We start from the raw sequence: 13934 nt of genomic DNA on the forward strand, positions 1-13934 counted from the left end.
GTCCTGCCACGCTCGTCCAAGGGAACGAGCTGCATGTAGGCCTACGGAGTGTACTCTACGCAATAATTAGAGCCTTCATAAGGCACCGCACTTAAGCTGACTTTATGCTGTTTTTGGACAATTTATACTCCAGATCTTTTTTAACTATATTTTTTTGATGGTTGCGGATTATCACAGTGCATCAGCCACTAAAGTCTCGAACTGCCAGGGCAGGGATTACTAATTCGAGCTCCGCTGTACGACATATATTTGCGTCACGTTGTGACATATGAATAGGTCGAGATTTTTTATAGGTACTGCTTAGAGGTGCTACAAGGCCCGTATTGAATATGGAGTTCCTCTAATAAAGTATGCCCAGGTGGTAGTTTTGTATTTAGGATGAGATAGTTCATAAAAAGCATATGGCTATGGGTTGCACTGCAATAATAATATCCAATTTATTGACCACTATATCATTAGAAGCAAATCTCCCTAGAACTGCGTTTTAAGCTCTTTTTAAAATTTATTTTGTCGGGTGGTCACATGCTTCAGTGAAGACAATGGAGGCTTGGAGCGAGCTTAGTAGGTCTATTTACTCGAAATACGGCCAACTTGCGATGTCTTTCCTAGATATAATGTTTTGCAATTCTTCCAGAAATTCAGCTTTAAATAACGATCATTTTAGATACAAATTTTAGCTATAGGAAATCGGCCTAACTAAAATTCACACCGATGGTAAGTGATAAATAGTGATGGAGTCACAAGCACTACAAATGCCAACCGTCGCGAAGTTGCTATTAAGATCATCATATCTAACGGGTAAATTAGAAAGTTCCTTTTTCCTCTTTTTCCATACTATCAATATCTTTTTTTTTTTTTTTTCATTTATTTATCATCCTTTTTGTGTTCGTATATATTGTATTCATCCTTGTCCCGTGACTCCTGAAGTTATCTTATGCTCGTCCTCGAGATAGAACTTTACTATGAGCCACCATCACATACGGAAGAACTGAAAATCATAATCTCGCACCAATCCGCAAATAGAAAAAACGACAGTACCTTTGCACAAGGGCCTTTCATGCATTCACGAATTGCGTGCGTACCGACTTCAATTAAATCAGGTTACTGCAGCGGGAGTGGCACAGAACACTGGTGATATGACTAATATGTTTCTGTTATTATTAAATTAGCATTACAATATATCTACACACTGCAGAAGTACTCGTACGTTATGATTAAGTTACGTTTGTAATCGGGTTTGCTAATTGGTCAGGATTTCACAGTGACAACCCTCACTCCAAGGCAGCTATGGCTCAGCCGTTCAATCCATGATCTCTTTCATAAACATAACGATTCGTAATCGCAAGCAGCGTCTCCTAAAGGAGTGTAAGGTGTCGCCCAGAGTCAGTGGTTGTTCGTGGAACTCGGAATGGCGGCACTGTTACCGAACCACGAACCAGGTCGGATATCAACATCGTTTCTTCTGTACGCTGTCAGTCGCCAAGGTTCGTGGACGAGTTTCGTTACTTGCCTCTGCAAAGTTCTGTTTCTTTTACAGAAAAACATGCCAGTCCCTCAGAGACCTCCCTCCATATTTGCATAAGCCGCTTCTCTGTATAGTAAATAAGGATGCTTCAAAACGCCGCTGATTTCTTTCAGATCACTCAATTGACGTGAAGCTCATTCATTCAATCTAAGGGAATAATGTTTTATACAATCATTTATATCTTCACAGAAGATTATATTTGTTATAAGAGTATTCCAAAATTATTATTAGAGTGCGCCAGAGTTCCCTTACACGACTCGCTAAAGTCTTCTTTGTTTCATGTTTTGGGTCCGCCATCGCCATTTGGCATTCCATCAGACAAACGGCTGGCTGACTCCCAGCATGACTTACTGATTTTAAAATATCCAAGTGAATCTGCTAAGACAGACGCAGCCGTTTCTCGCATAGAACCAGATCGATATCCGGACGCTTGGCCAAGTAAACTCAGCGACATTTTCGGTCATTTTAGAAGATCTGCAACAGAATAGTCAGTTCAGTAACCCTTGCAAACAACACGCGGGATTCTCATCACTGACAAACTTCGGATACAGGTGAATTCCATGTGTATCGATTTGTATGCTACCCGATACCATCGACAATTCAAATTTTATCTAACTATGGTTAAAAAAAAATGTACTTAGGTTTGCTTGCACCAAATTTGGCGCCTTATGTTGTTCGACTTAAAAAGCCAAAGTAGTATATGTTAATCAAACCCTATTATTAAATACTTCAAAACATTTCATTGCATAGACTGCTCTGCGAGCTGCCTTCTACTGGATCATTTTTTTAACCTTATTATATTTTCGATATAGAAAAAAAACCTATAAGGAGATTTTTCATGGAATAGCGAAGACGTACATTGTATAGAGCGCGAATTCAAAAAAAAAACATTTTAGAACTTGTGCCATTTGAACGATGTTAAAAGAACATGAAGGATGAATAATGAGTTACCCAAAAGTCGATGAGATAAAAGTAACTAAGCAATGAAAAGCTTCCTCTAATATCTGAGATTATAAACATCTCCATGTAAAGATGTTCGTTATACAATTGTCTACAACTGTAAAGGAGTGTTCTCTATTAGGCGTCTAATATTGATAATAATAATAATAGTAACGTTCTCTAGGAAAACTAGTCATAAGGACAATGTCAAACTTTCACATAAGAACTATCTATGGTAGTGTCTAATAATAATAGAGAAAGAGCACCACACTGCAGTTTTGTTTTATGAATTTTTTCCCTTTAAATGTTCCGACCAGTTCCACTTTCTAAACTTGTCTCGACTTCCAGCTGGTGCATAGATGAGCACCTGTCAATAAATTTTGCATTTCGTACCCGCCGTTAGATTCTGCTACTAATCGCAGAACACGAACAATATAAAACATCAATGTTTTGTGCAGACGTGTTAATTTCATGACAGTGCGATAGGTATATATGTATGACATCCCGCTGAATCAATAACGAAGCCTCCAACGCTAATGTCGTTAAAAATACCAACAATTCTCGTCCACAGAAAAACAAACCACTAGTTATACAACGGTAACAATGATATTGTATAATATATAAGCTTTGCGCTTGGTATATCTAAACGCAATAACGTATTCAATATGATGCATGCGCCTTGTCGTTAACTATAAACCAATCCACTAATTTCCCATGAACAAATCTACCTTGAAGACTAGCTCTTGCATTGCGTTTATCTACGTAGCATTGAAGATTTTTGCCAACGCGGAAGCACTGATTTAATATAATGATTTATTCGTTTCTTAACTATCTCGCAGCTTAATAGGTTGTTGCTTAAAAAGTTTTCTTATTGAATGTGTACTGCCCTATCAACATCTTACGCTCTAAACCATCTGTTAAGTCAGCTGACTTTGTTATTTAAGTTACTTGTTTTGCCAGTGTAAGCGACCTTGATTTAGCTGGTGTTTGCCGCAAAATACAACTAGAAACCCATAATGTTTCCAAAACAGAACAAGTGAAGCAACCACGTAATCAACAAAAACGAAGCAATTAAATTGCACTGCCAAATACAAAATTAAAGCAACGATTAATTTTTGGACGGGTAAAATCTGGTGAAATTTCATTATTTTCGCAGCAGCTTAATAGTCGTGTTGATATGACTTGTAACCTATAGTTAAACCTGGCGAAAGACACGTGTCTATATAGAGTGTATGGATATTTTTTCCGAGTAAATTTTTGGCATTTTCGTAGGTCTTCGGGATAAAAACTTCTAGGCCTACTCGGATCTTAACATCTCCGTGTCGCTAAGTGCTCGTTCATTTCTCTAGAATGAAATATCTCATAAATCTCACATTGGCTGGTATTACTATGCCCTAAATATTCTTACCCCCAAATATTCAAATTTTTAATACGAGGCGTCTAACATCAAGCTTTTCTTGATAGATCGAAGATTGCACTATATAATTAATGCTCTTTTTTAATTATTATTAGTCTTAATTATTATACTCCAGTATTTTATATAAATACTGAGCATCTCTTCTTATGCACGAGAACCATAACGCTTAAGTGCTGACTATAACAAAATTTTAGTTACACGGATCTACTTCCTTTTTGGGGCCAGCCTTTCTCAATATCATTCCGCCACCACTCAAGTCTAAACACAACATTAGCTTTGTTTATAGATTCGCCGAGGGCTGTCAAAGTTCGAACGTGGTTTTTCGAATGTCTAGTTATTTGAATTGAGTGGTGTTTAAGAAAGCGCCTTAACTAGTGTAACAAGGCTACTAATAATTACACAGTTAGTCCCTGTTTATAAATCCACTCCTCGGTTTCTAATCAGAATAGTAAATTTTGTTATAGAAAAGCTTGTCCGCAGACTACCTAAATCCTGTGAAATTCTCCGGTGCACACAGTCGTTGTAAGACGGTATAGTTAGAATGGGTCCATAATGTAAATAAGGAAGGGTATATGATCACAGCTTATGAACGCTGATTATATCCTTAATAAGAAATTTGTGATAAAGGAAAATGGACCTCAGAATATTAGAGATTATGAATTCGTATACTGACGAACGGCCTTCAGCTTGTTTAACTATAATATGTGTGTTATATAGCAACTAGGATTCTTGTAATTGTCGTTAGCGGATATTCTGTCGTTTTGTTTGAGTCTGCTTTGAGACGAAGGATGATATTTGGCCAGGCGTTCCTTGTTGGGCATCTTGATTTGAAGACGCAAGACCTACTTCATGTGAGGCTCAGTATTTTACCTCCGTAGAAGCCACTGCCCACCACTGAACAATCCTAACCGTTCACAAAAAGGTACTGCAGGATCGTTGATGTTAATACCTAATGTTGCCCATTGGCTCGCTCATGCCATGAATCTACCCGAAACCTGCTTATATAAAAAAAAAATCCTGAATAGATTCCAGTACAGAGATGCACACGCTTGCCGCTGTCCAAATCCGTTGGAGTTGACAAAGTGCTAAATTGTCGTATGCGCAGGCCTTACGAGAATATCACAAAAGGCACTTAATTATTAATTATGCAAGCAACTATATACCTTGCTGCCACTAGCGTTAGTTTACTTTATAAAACAGGAAATTCTGCAGGCAATCCTGTACAGATCACTTCGAACCCTACGTGTTCTTCACGATAGGCTTGTGAGCTTCTGGAGAAAATTACAATAGCTGGTGAGGGTCCTCCTGATCGTCATACGTGAGCACTTCTTTGGCATATGCCAACGCTTGGAACGATTAACAAAATGGGTAGGGTACAATTATTCTGTCATATAGCGGCTTCGTGTCTACTTCACATTTACATATTGTATCCATATTTTTGTTTGCTAGGCAGGCGAAGACTAATACGGTGTTTCCCTATCGATTGACATGGAGGTAGTCTAAGCTTGAAACGTGAAGTAGGTGCAGTTTGTTTCACATCAGGAACCAACCGTGTGAAGGCCTAAGGCAGTACTGGACATGAAACTTAGATACACTATGTGCGTACCTACATAAGTAAACATTTGCTTAGTAGCTGTTTTATATAATACAATTATGATAAAAATAATAACAGCTAAATGTATAACAAGTACACACAGCACATAAACAACACCAAGATGCGGTATCTGACATTGGGAGATCCGCGTTGTTTGATGCAATGTCTTTTCTTGTATTAAATATTGAAGGATTGCTCTGGTTTGAAGGAATTATTTTCTTTTTTTATAACCACTCTTATTTCTTAGTCGCTTTGACAGGGTTCGTATTTTTTTATACACTTCATTTCTATTTCAACAGGTAACGATTAGATTAATCCGACGAACGGCGTTTTGACATTTAAGATGTCGAATTCAGACGAAAGCGGCGAAAACGTGAATGCACTCACGGAAGGACTAACGGCCTTATTGACACCCTGCATTGCGCAGCTCGAACATCAAGTTTCAGAAACACAGGTAAAGATGACATTCATGTGACGGTATTTACGGCCTATTTAAACCTGATATGAAAATATGAGGTGGTCTAAGTTGGGCATAGTAAGCCCGTAATGTTTCATGCTGATAAGGACCTCTAGCCTCCTGAAGCAATGTTTTGCTAAGGCAGTAGAATCGGACTTTTTGTTAAGCTTTTTAATCAATGAGTAAAACCGCGTGGAATATTGTTGCCGCACGAATGATACCGTATAAAATATGAAAGCAAAATTCGTTGAAATTTTGCCTCAGTGAGCGCTTATTTTGAATAAAGTCGTAATGATGTTGTTAGTAATTAAGCTTTATAATAATAATCATTAGTAATCGAGTCCAATTCCTGACTAGCAATTAATTAGTGATTCATAACTCAAATGTATGAGAGCAGATCTTCGGAGTAAATTTCTCACCTTTCCAGAAATCACAGCAACTCCTCGGAGAACAAATCGATGCTCTATCAGTGGAGCTTCGAAGAATCACAGATTGTACAAGGTAACTGTTCCCGTAGATCCAGTTATGATTGGCATTACAATTCTGAAAGGCTTACGTTATGGTTGAAATTTTGGATAGATTCTATATCTCATGCTACAGTTCAGCGTTTTTTCCCTGGTTACATTATTGATTTGCGTGATGTGTTGGATGGGATAAGCATTTTCTACACGACCTATTAGACTTGTGGTCTGGTTAGCGAAGAGATTTCGTAACTATACATGTCTGATCGCAATTTATATATTGTTGGTCAATTTTAGAGCCTCGCCATTACTCGATTCATACATCAAGAAGTTACTCGTGGCAAAGCGAAAAATTATCGTTGTCAACTCGGTTCTTCAAGCGACTCAAGAGAGGGCGTATAAGTTGCAAGAGAATATTCGAAGAAACACAGCTAAATATCAAGTTCAGCTAGAAACGGGTGCTTTGTAGTTGGCCTCTCGATATAATTAAGCAAACGAAAATAAAACGCAAACAAATGTCTTATAACGAAGAAATGGCGTTCCGTTTGCTCAAAAAAATTGTCATTTAGCTGTGACTCGGCCAAGCTTACATGAACATGGGACTCCTATTGCTACGCCGTTGTGTTCACAGTGGCATTGTCGCTAGTACAGTGTCGTCACTGTACTATAGGTTGAAGATAACCCGTAGTAAAAAATAACAACTTGACCGCCCGATAGAAACGCACGATCAAATCCTATAATTCTGTAACCCTATTATCAAATACTATAAAATAATTGATTTTGCGGAGAACTCGTTTTTTATATTCGTAAAATTTGTTAGTGCCATCAGCTATAAACAGACTCTGATGCATACAAAAAATATAATGACGTCCGTGATTTATGCTGTATGAAGCTGTGTTTGAATACTGTTCTTCCCCGTAAGTAGATATTTGGTTTCTTTGCAGTCCGTAACCACGATATTTACCAGGCAGTTCGCACTGTCATGTGATTACATGTTCCTTTACGAAAAACTAGCTAAATGCTTCTGTTCGAAAGTAGTGTTTACAGCTTTAATCTCGCTTCGTGACATTGATTTCCTGTATGGCAACGGTAGCTGTCAAAGGGCTAAGTTTTTCATTATAACATCGCATAGACGACGTAGACTACGTGCGATAGTCTAGCCCAATAGCACAAGAACATAGGTCACATCTGTGTCGCCGGCTTCGAGGATGGTCGCCGAACATCACGCATACTGCGTGAATGTGGATGAAGACTAATAAACATCGCGTGATATTTCGCCGTATATATGAGTTTGGCGAGTGGCGAACCTCTTTTAACCTATTGCGCCCTGCTTTAATACAACGAAACCAAAAACCAAAAGTCCAGTAGAACCGGTACCAAATACTTGCTACTACGAATGAGCACATTTGAACGCGTTATCAACAAACGTGTCTGTTAACATCAGAGAGGACCACAAGAACAAGTATATATATATATATATATATATATATATTGAAGCAATAAAGAATTAAACAATTCTTTTCATAAATAAAGAACAATTGTATTCATTCCGTACTTTTATTTATATAAAATACGTCTTTTTTTCTGTATTTACATGGTGTACAAAAACATGTATAAAATAATGCCATAACTTGCACTAGATAACCTTATTTAACATGCGTAACCTTTTCCTTATCATAAGGCTAAACAGCAAACAACCGAAAATTACGCTCTCAAGCATCCTTCGACATCCACTTCATGATGTGAGGTTCATACATACAATTTTCGTTCGTTCTACTCATTATCGACATGTAGTCGAATTCGCGAGTTGACCTGCTATGACTTGTCAGGCCTATACGCATGCATTCCATTTAGTTCAACGTCGTTTACTCGTTCCTTAAAACTAGATATACTCCGTTGATCTCTTCAGCTACAGCTAAACTAACCTATTTCAAATACCGAAACGATTAAGTACCTGTATTACTTACGAAACATGTTCAGAGATGTACAATAGTGATATTTTTCCGATTTTCGAAACCTGTTGTACCTGAATATTTAAAAGTTACAAGTATCGTACCGTTGGTAACGATAACAAGGCTTTCTTTGTTAGCATTTATAACGAACTGTCCATTATTCACAGCGGCTTGCAACACGGATAAGGTTAGCCCATCGGAATAATTCGTAAATTTCAGCGTGCAAATATTCATTCTACTCATCCACCCTTACCCAATCAAATCTGCCACGGCTATACCAATTATCTAAAAAGTCCACTTTAATATAGTTGTGACTGCTGGGGAGATTCGTTGGAAAAGTCGCCACTGAGTTCGCCGACGGCAGCCCGACTGAGGACAATTGAACGGTCCCCTGCAGGCACTTCAAAGTGCATTGGAATGTGTTGAACTTGCCCGCTCGACCAGCACTTCATGAAAACGCGTCGTCGACCACAGGCGTAGAATATAGACGAAGATGTGGAACAGGTTTATGGATTTTCGCGATTATTAGAATCGATGACAACGGATGCAATCGTTGTTTGATGTACCCATCGTCACAGGGAGCGCGTATTACCAAAGATAAAAACAGAAATTAGTATACACACTTACCGAAACATGAGTCTTCATTCAAAATTTTTATTTAAATGTTTTTATGATCAGGTTGCAGTTTTGATCATATGATATCAACAGATTCTCCACTCGAGCTGGAGGGTACTCTCAGTTCAGGCACAACATGCAAAATTGCCTGTTGCGCCAGCACATTATTCTGTTGCACTTTGCTAGTGGCCAGGAAGCACAGTAGAGGTTTGTCTGTCCTTCAATAATACCTAAATCCTAGTAAAACCGGGATTGGATCAAGTGCCTACTAAAAAATGTTCATAATATTGTCCACTGCAAAATAGCTTAACAAGTAGTGCTTTCTTTTGTTAAGTTGACACAGCAGCGGCTGAGCGTACGCCCACAGCTCGAGCGGAAACCTTTGACTCAGACCTTTTACTTCATTCATCACCAATTGACATACAGGATATAATATATAAGAGAGCCAGAGAGAAAAAGATAAGCAAACTACGTACGACAGTGAGGATCCCGCCCTCTTGTTGGTCCTCGCAGAACTTCATCGCTTCGGGAGAAGACGGTCCACGGAAGAAACCTCTAAAAATATAAATTAAAAAAAGAAAATTAAAAAAATTAAAAAAAATCTTGCTTGTCATTATGGTATATCCCGGTGCAGATAAAAAGAGAATAAGTTTTGTGGTTAAAGGGCTATACCTTACTGTGCGCAAAGCTAGAGACGTCACATGACAGTCAATTGTACACACGTACACACCTTCACTAAGGTTCAAAGGTCGACTAAAATTTGTTGGAACAGCTGTCTTAACATGCCTGCATTGACATGTTTCGCGGCCACCCAGCAAATTAAGACAGTAATTGCTTAAATGTCAGTTTCAGTAAATACGGGAACGATGACACTATACTTACAGTGGTTTGATATCGAACAATGGTTTGATCTTTGTTGAGAAGATAGCAATCAAATTTGAGGGATGCTTGAAAGCAATTGCTAGCCTTTGGCAGTTGCGCTCCCACTCCATGATTGAAACCTCTCCCGAAATTCTGCAAGATAGCCGTTTAAAGAAAAAGTGACAGGAACAACAAGTTCATAGCCATTTGAAGAAAAAGTGTCAGGAACCACAAGTACAAAGACCAACAAAATGCTTGTCGCTATGCGAAAAAATGTCTTCGTCGCATTTCCACAATGTACTAACCCATCAGGATGGCCGTCAAGACTGATGATAGCACGCGGCCTGGGTATCGCGGCCATCGGTTCTCCAACAGGGTTAAGACTGAGTTGATAAACGCTAGGATCGCCTTCAACCGTAAATAAGAGCTGACATCCATCGTAACTCCAGCATCCCGTCGTAACAACTTTCGATGCTGGAAACAACCATAGCAGTAAGGCATGAAAGAGAAAGAAAGACAACACGGGTGGAGATCGTCGCCGATTGATACTTCAATTATGAAGGCCGGATAAAATATTTGTGCTTTTGTCATAATGCAGAGGTAACTTCAGGAAGCTCCCATTTTTAACTGCAATACAAAACAACTCGAAACATCTAATAAAGAAACTACACGGAAACTACACGTTAACACATAACTAAAAACGTATTCTTCTGGAGATAACTGACTTACTGTATCTTTGCGCATCCCATACGGGACTTCCTTGCCAGATGTTGAACCCGCCGTTCGGACATGCGGCGAAAATCCGGAAACCGTCCCGAGACCATCGCAGTAAATGAGCCGATGGTAAAAGCGAAAACGTCGTCAAAGGAACAGCTTCCCCAGTTGCAACGTCAAATACCTGCAAATATTCATAATCCAATAAATTAGTTAAAAACACTTAAATCCTTTCGAGATGGATTCGAGGTGGGAATTTATCGTAACACACCCCGTCGCTATTTCGTTCTCCTATCACTTGCAGTACATCGAATGACATTCTAACCAAACAGTGGTCTTACATTTATATCACCAAAACGAGCCGAGCACACTGCCAGAAGACTTCCGGCGGGATGCCAAGCTACGGAACTGATTAGGGTTCCCGGGAGAAATTGCGTGGCTGAATGCATGGTAGGAGTTTTCACGACGATCGCGGCCGGAATGTTCCACAACAGCAAACCCGTCTCACAACCGACCGCGATATGCGAGCCACTGAACGGTCTGCAAGTATTTAAAACGAAGAGCCAAAATACATGAACGAAAGTATTCCATAGGAACCTCGTCAAACGTGAACACCGAGTCGAAACAAAGTACCGCACAAATAAGGGGAATCAAGGTGCTTACGGAACGCTATTGTGTATATAGTTACACAATAACAAACACGATATTGGTTTGCTTCCATCGTTTGTTAACATGTTTATTACTCAGTTTCTCGGTTGACCCACCTTGACTCAAACGCAAAAAAAAATTTCTTACCTGAAAGCGACGCAGGTAACGTTCTTCTGCTTGGGATGTTTTAACTCCGAGCTGATCGCGGAGTTTTTAGTATACAAGATCACCGAGTCGTTTCGTAGGGCGATTGCTAGCTTTTTCGCCCCAGGGTGCCATGCCAATGCACGTACGTTCCCGGAACGCCAGTTGGCTACCTCTGAATATTTCGAGCAAATCTCCTCCGGAGATAGCTGGCGAATAGAAGCGCAAACAAATGTGAAGAAATACGTAAGATTGTATTTGAATTCGCATCTAACTGCCTAACCTTTGACAAAAGTGGGTCATTCATTTTAATGACAGTATGCAGCAGAGTAGGGTGATAACTTTATGCACATCATTTTCTTGCAGCCTGACACGTAATGTAGACCTTGCTGAAAAATCGCACTTTTAGCCACTTAATTTCCCTCAAAATAATTGGGAATAACCTGTTTCGTTGAGAGCTTGTTCGCAACATGCTATCAAAATGATTAGAAACTATATCAATAGCGGGTGTTTTATACTGTCTATCGCTCACTGGCAAGTGTGGCTACCTGAAGTTGTGGGAAAAGAAGCCCTCTGAGGAACGTGTATACTCGACCAGCGCAGTGGTAGCATTTCAAAGAGAGACGCGCGGGCGCCGCCATAACGCTTAGTGGAGCGGTCGTTTCAGCTGTTGACAGATGATCAAGAAGGCCATAAAGACCGTGGTCGACGTATGCTTCACAGAGTTGGGCCCATTGGTCACTTGGCTGTTGACGAAGAATGCAGCTTTTCGCAGACATTGATATTGTTGACGAAGGCCTAGCCAATTCATCTTGGATACGTATGAACGTCAACTCGGGGAACTCCAGTTAAATGGCAGACCGGAAGTGTCATGTTAGATTGAGGGATATCGTAATAATCATCATGAGTTCGTATTACTGTTATAATACACTAGGGTTTCGAAAAGTTTATTGATGAACGGAATTTGAGCATAGGGACAGGCATGTTGGTTCTTGTATTCTAAATTAGAACTATTTTCCAAAATCAGTTAAATAAAAAATGTAGATGTCCTTGTGAAAGCACAGCTTTGTATTATTTATAGGTCTTCGTCCTACATCTGTATTTGACCCGCATTCGACTACTATAATTAGTTTTACTACTGATCGGTTATATTTTGAAGAGCTATTAAAAAAAATGGTGCCTGCACGCCACGTATGCCCCGAAAAATCTACTACTATACCCTATATTCACTTTGATGTAATATATACCACATCGGCTTGAAATACACGTAGAACATCAGGTGATTCCTTTTCGCTGTAAACGAGGCCATCGGACTCTTCCAAGGTCACTTTGCCCAACGCAGGTGGTGGGGGAAATTCAGCAAGAGAATAGACCCGCATTGTGTCTGTACAACACGACAGTAAAGCAACACAGATGAGTTTAGATCTTTTGTCCTGAGGCGGAAGGATAATACTTGCCAGTTAGTGGCACAAGCTTGTTCAGCATCTTCGGCAACACAGCCACATATTCCTATTGGTATACGCCCAAAGATTTGTATAGGCAACAAGCCAATACGGAATCACTTCATTTACAGATCGCTATATGAAGTATAACACCCACGCACTTCCACTCTTCAAGACATCATTCAATTGCAAGCTGCCTTTAAAGCACGATTAGCAGTCAATCGTACAGTTATTTAGTCACCATTAATAAAAAAACACTACTAACTAATAACAACGTTATGTTCCCTCAAGTACATGAGTAATTGACAATTCCGTACAATAATTATCACACTTGTGTTTGTCGAACGTTCCTTTGACCGCAATTCGGCAAGAGAACTCACATCGTTCTTACTTACATCAATGTGTAATTCCAAGAAATGTATCGCCGACAGTACTTGAATCTTTCGAAAAGGATCGATTTATAAGCAATCCATATTCGAAATATTTGAAAATAAATGTAAATATTTGCATCTCAAAGAATATGTAAAACAGATAAATATGTATCACTTTTACTTGCGCTAAAATTAAACGACACTCTATTTGCTATATATCATCAATAACATACTGGCAGAAAAACACTTGGCAAAAACATAGACACAATAGAAAATTACAATTTCGCAACTAGTTTCGACAATTGACCAACAGGATGTTTAGTGAAATGTTGAGACTTGTTGGCCCACTCCGAATGCTATAGAAAAATTTATAATACTATCAAGCATTTAGTCACTTGCCTTCTGATTAGATTATTTTTCAGACACAAATATTCACACGGTATACTCTTCACAAAAAGTGTCCGTCAAACTGAGCTGTTGTGGTTCTCATTACGAAACCATCAAAGACCGCCGAATTCTAAACAAGACGATTTCGCGCGCCATACTCAAATGCAATACAGACACAAGATCTGGAGAAATTCATAAGCCTCTCGTTCCACTACTACGCGGATTTTATTCACGTAACTATTTATTAGCTTTTCATGTTTGCAAAATATTGTAATAATTCATAAAGCGCTATGCTTTTTTTTTTATATATATACAATATAACGTTTGAATATTTTACACCGAACTTCTATATTTACTAGTGTTCAATTGTGAGCGCATACGCCGATCATAGAAGCTTTCTGTGCCCC

The 13934-nt window shown here is 39.1% G+C and overlaps 2 protein-coding genes and 1 long non-coding RNA gene across 18 annotated transcripts; 1 reads left to right on the top strand and 2 right to left on the bottom strand.

Annotated features, from left to right (window-relative positions):
- Positions 1-547: 547 nt before the first annotated feature.
- Positions 548-3425, bottom strand: LOC147757817 (uncharacterized). Its single transcript, XR_015321111.1, has 2 exons — positions 3193-3425; positions 548-1999 (listed from the first exon to the last, which is right to left on the bottom strand). It is a non-coding gene; the product is annotated as an uncharacterized LOC147757817 (long non-coding RNA).
- A 713-nt stretch (positions 3426-4138) lies between these two features.
- On the top strand, positions 4139-9348 carry Snapin (SNAP associated protein). 15 transcript variants are annotated; one of them, XM_086980106.1, is made up of 6 exons: positions 4139-4283; positions 4652-4803; positions 5331-5479; positions 5775-5929; positions 6360-6433; positions 6691-9348. In XM_086980106.1, exons 4-6 carry the CDS (start codon positions 5819-5821, stop codon positions 6860-6862), a joined length of 357 nt encoding a protein of 118 aa, XP_086836232.1. In that variant the 5' UTR covers positions 4139-4283; positions 4652-4803; positions 5331-5479; positions 5775-5818; the 3' UTR covers positions 6863-9348. The 15 variants fall into 15 exon arrangements, with proteins under 15 accessions (XP_086836232.1, XP_022649787.1, XP_086836237.1 ...); XM_086980101.1 differs by adding an exon at positions 5082-5174 and having other exon boundaries at positions 4158-4803; XM_086980102.1 differs by adding an exon at positions 5094-5174 and having other exon boundaries at positions 4158-4803.
- Positions 7932-13698, bottom strand: LOC111245553 (aladin-like). 2 transcript variants are annotated; one of them, XM_022794044.2, is made up of 10 exons: positions 13540-13698; positions 12575-12711; positions 11876-12169; positions 11331-11536; positions 10877-11075; positions 10551-10719; positions 10127-10295; positions 9843-9974; positions 9437-9515; positions 7932-8791 (listed from the first exon to the last, which is right to left on the bottom strand). In XM_022794044.2, the coding sequence occupies exons 2-10, from the start codon at positions 12704-12706 to the stop codon at positions 8645-8647; spliced, it is 1527 nt and encodes a 508-aa protein (XP_022649779.1). In that variant the 5' UTR covers positions 12707-12711; positions 13540-13698; the 3' UTR covers positions 7932-8644. The 2 variants fall into 2 exon arrangements, with proteins under 2 accessions (XP_022649779.1, XP_022649780.1); XM_022794045.2 differs by lacking the exon at positions 13540-13698 and adding an exon at positions 13165-13514.
- Positions 13699-13934: the final 236 nt, after the last annotated feature.

Source organism: Varroa destructor, unplaced genomic scaffold (assembly GCF_002443255.2).
Source record: "Varroa destructor unplaced genomic scaffold, Vdes_3.0 BEIS01000002.1, whole genome shotgun sequence".
NCBI lineage: Eukaryota > Metazoa > Arthropoda > Arachnida > Mesostigmata > Varroidae > Varroa > Varroa destructor.

Coding starts and splice junctions, on each gene's coding strand:
- Snapin (XM_086980106.1), top strand. CDS start 5,819: ATGTCGAATTCAGACGAAAGCGGCGAAAACGTGAATGCACTCACGGAA. Junction 5,930..6,359: donor ATCAAGTTTCAGAAACACAG/GTAAAGATGACA, acceptor TCACCTTTCCAG/AAATCACAGCAACTCCTCGG. Junction 6,434..6,690: donor AGAATCACAGATTGTACAAG/GTAACTGTTCCC, acceptor GGTCAATTTTAG/AGCCTCGCCATTACTCGATT.
- LOC111245553 (XM_022794044.2), bottom strand. CDS start 12,706: ATGCGGGTCTATTCTCTTGCTGAATTTCCCCCACCACCTGCGTTGGGC. Junction 10,720..10,876: donor CTCGTTTTGGTGATATAAAT/GTAAGACCACTG, acceptor GAATATTTGCAG/GTATTTGACGTTGCAACTGG. Junction 8,792..9,436: donor AGGGCGGGATCCTCACTGTC/GTACGTAGTTTG, acceptor GTTTTCATGAAG/TGCTGGTCGAGCGGGCAAGT.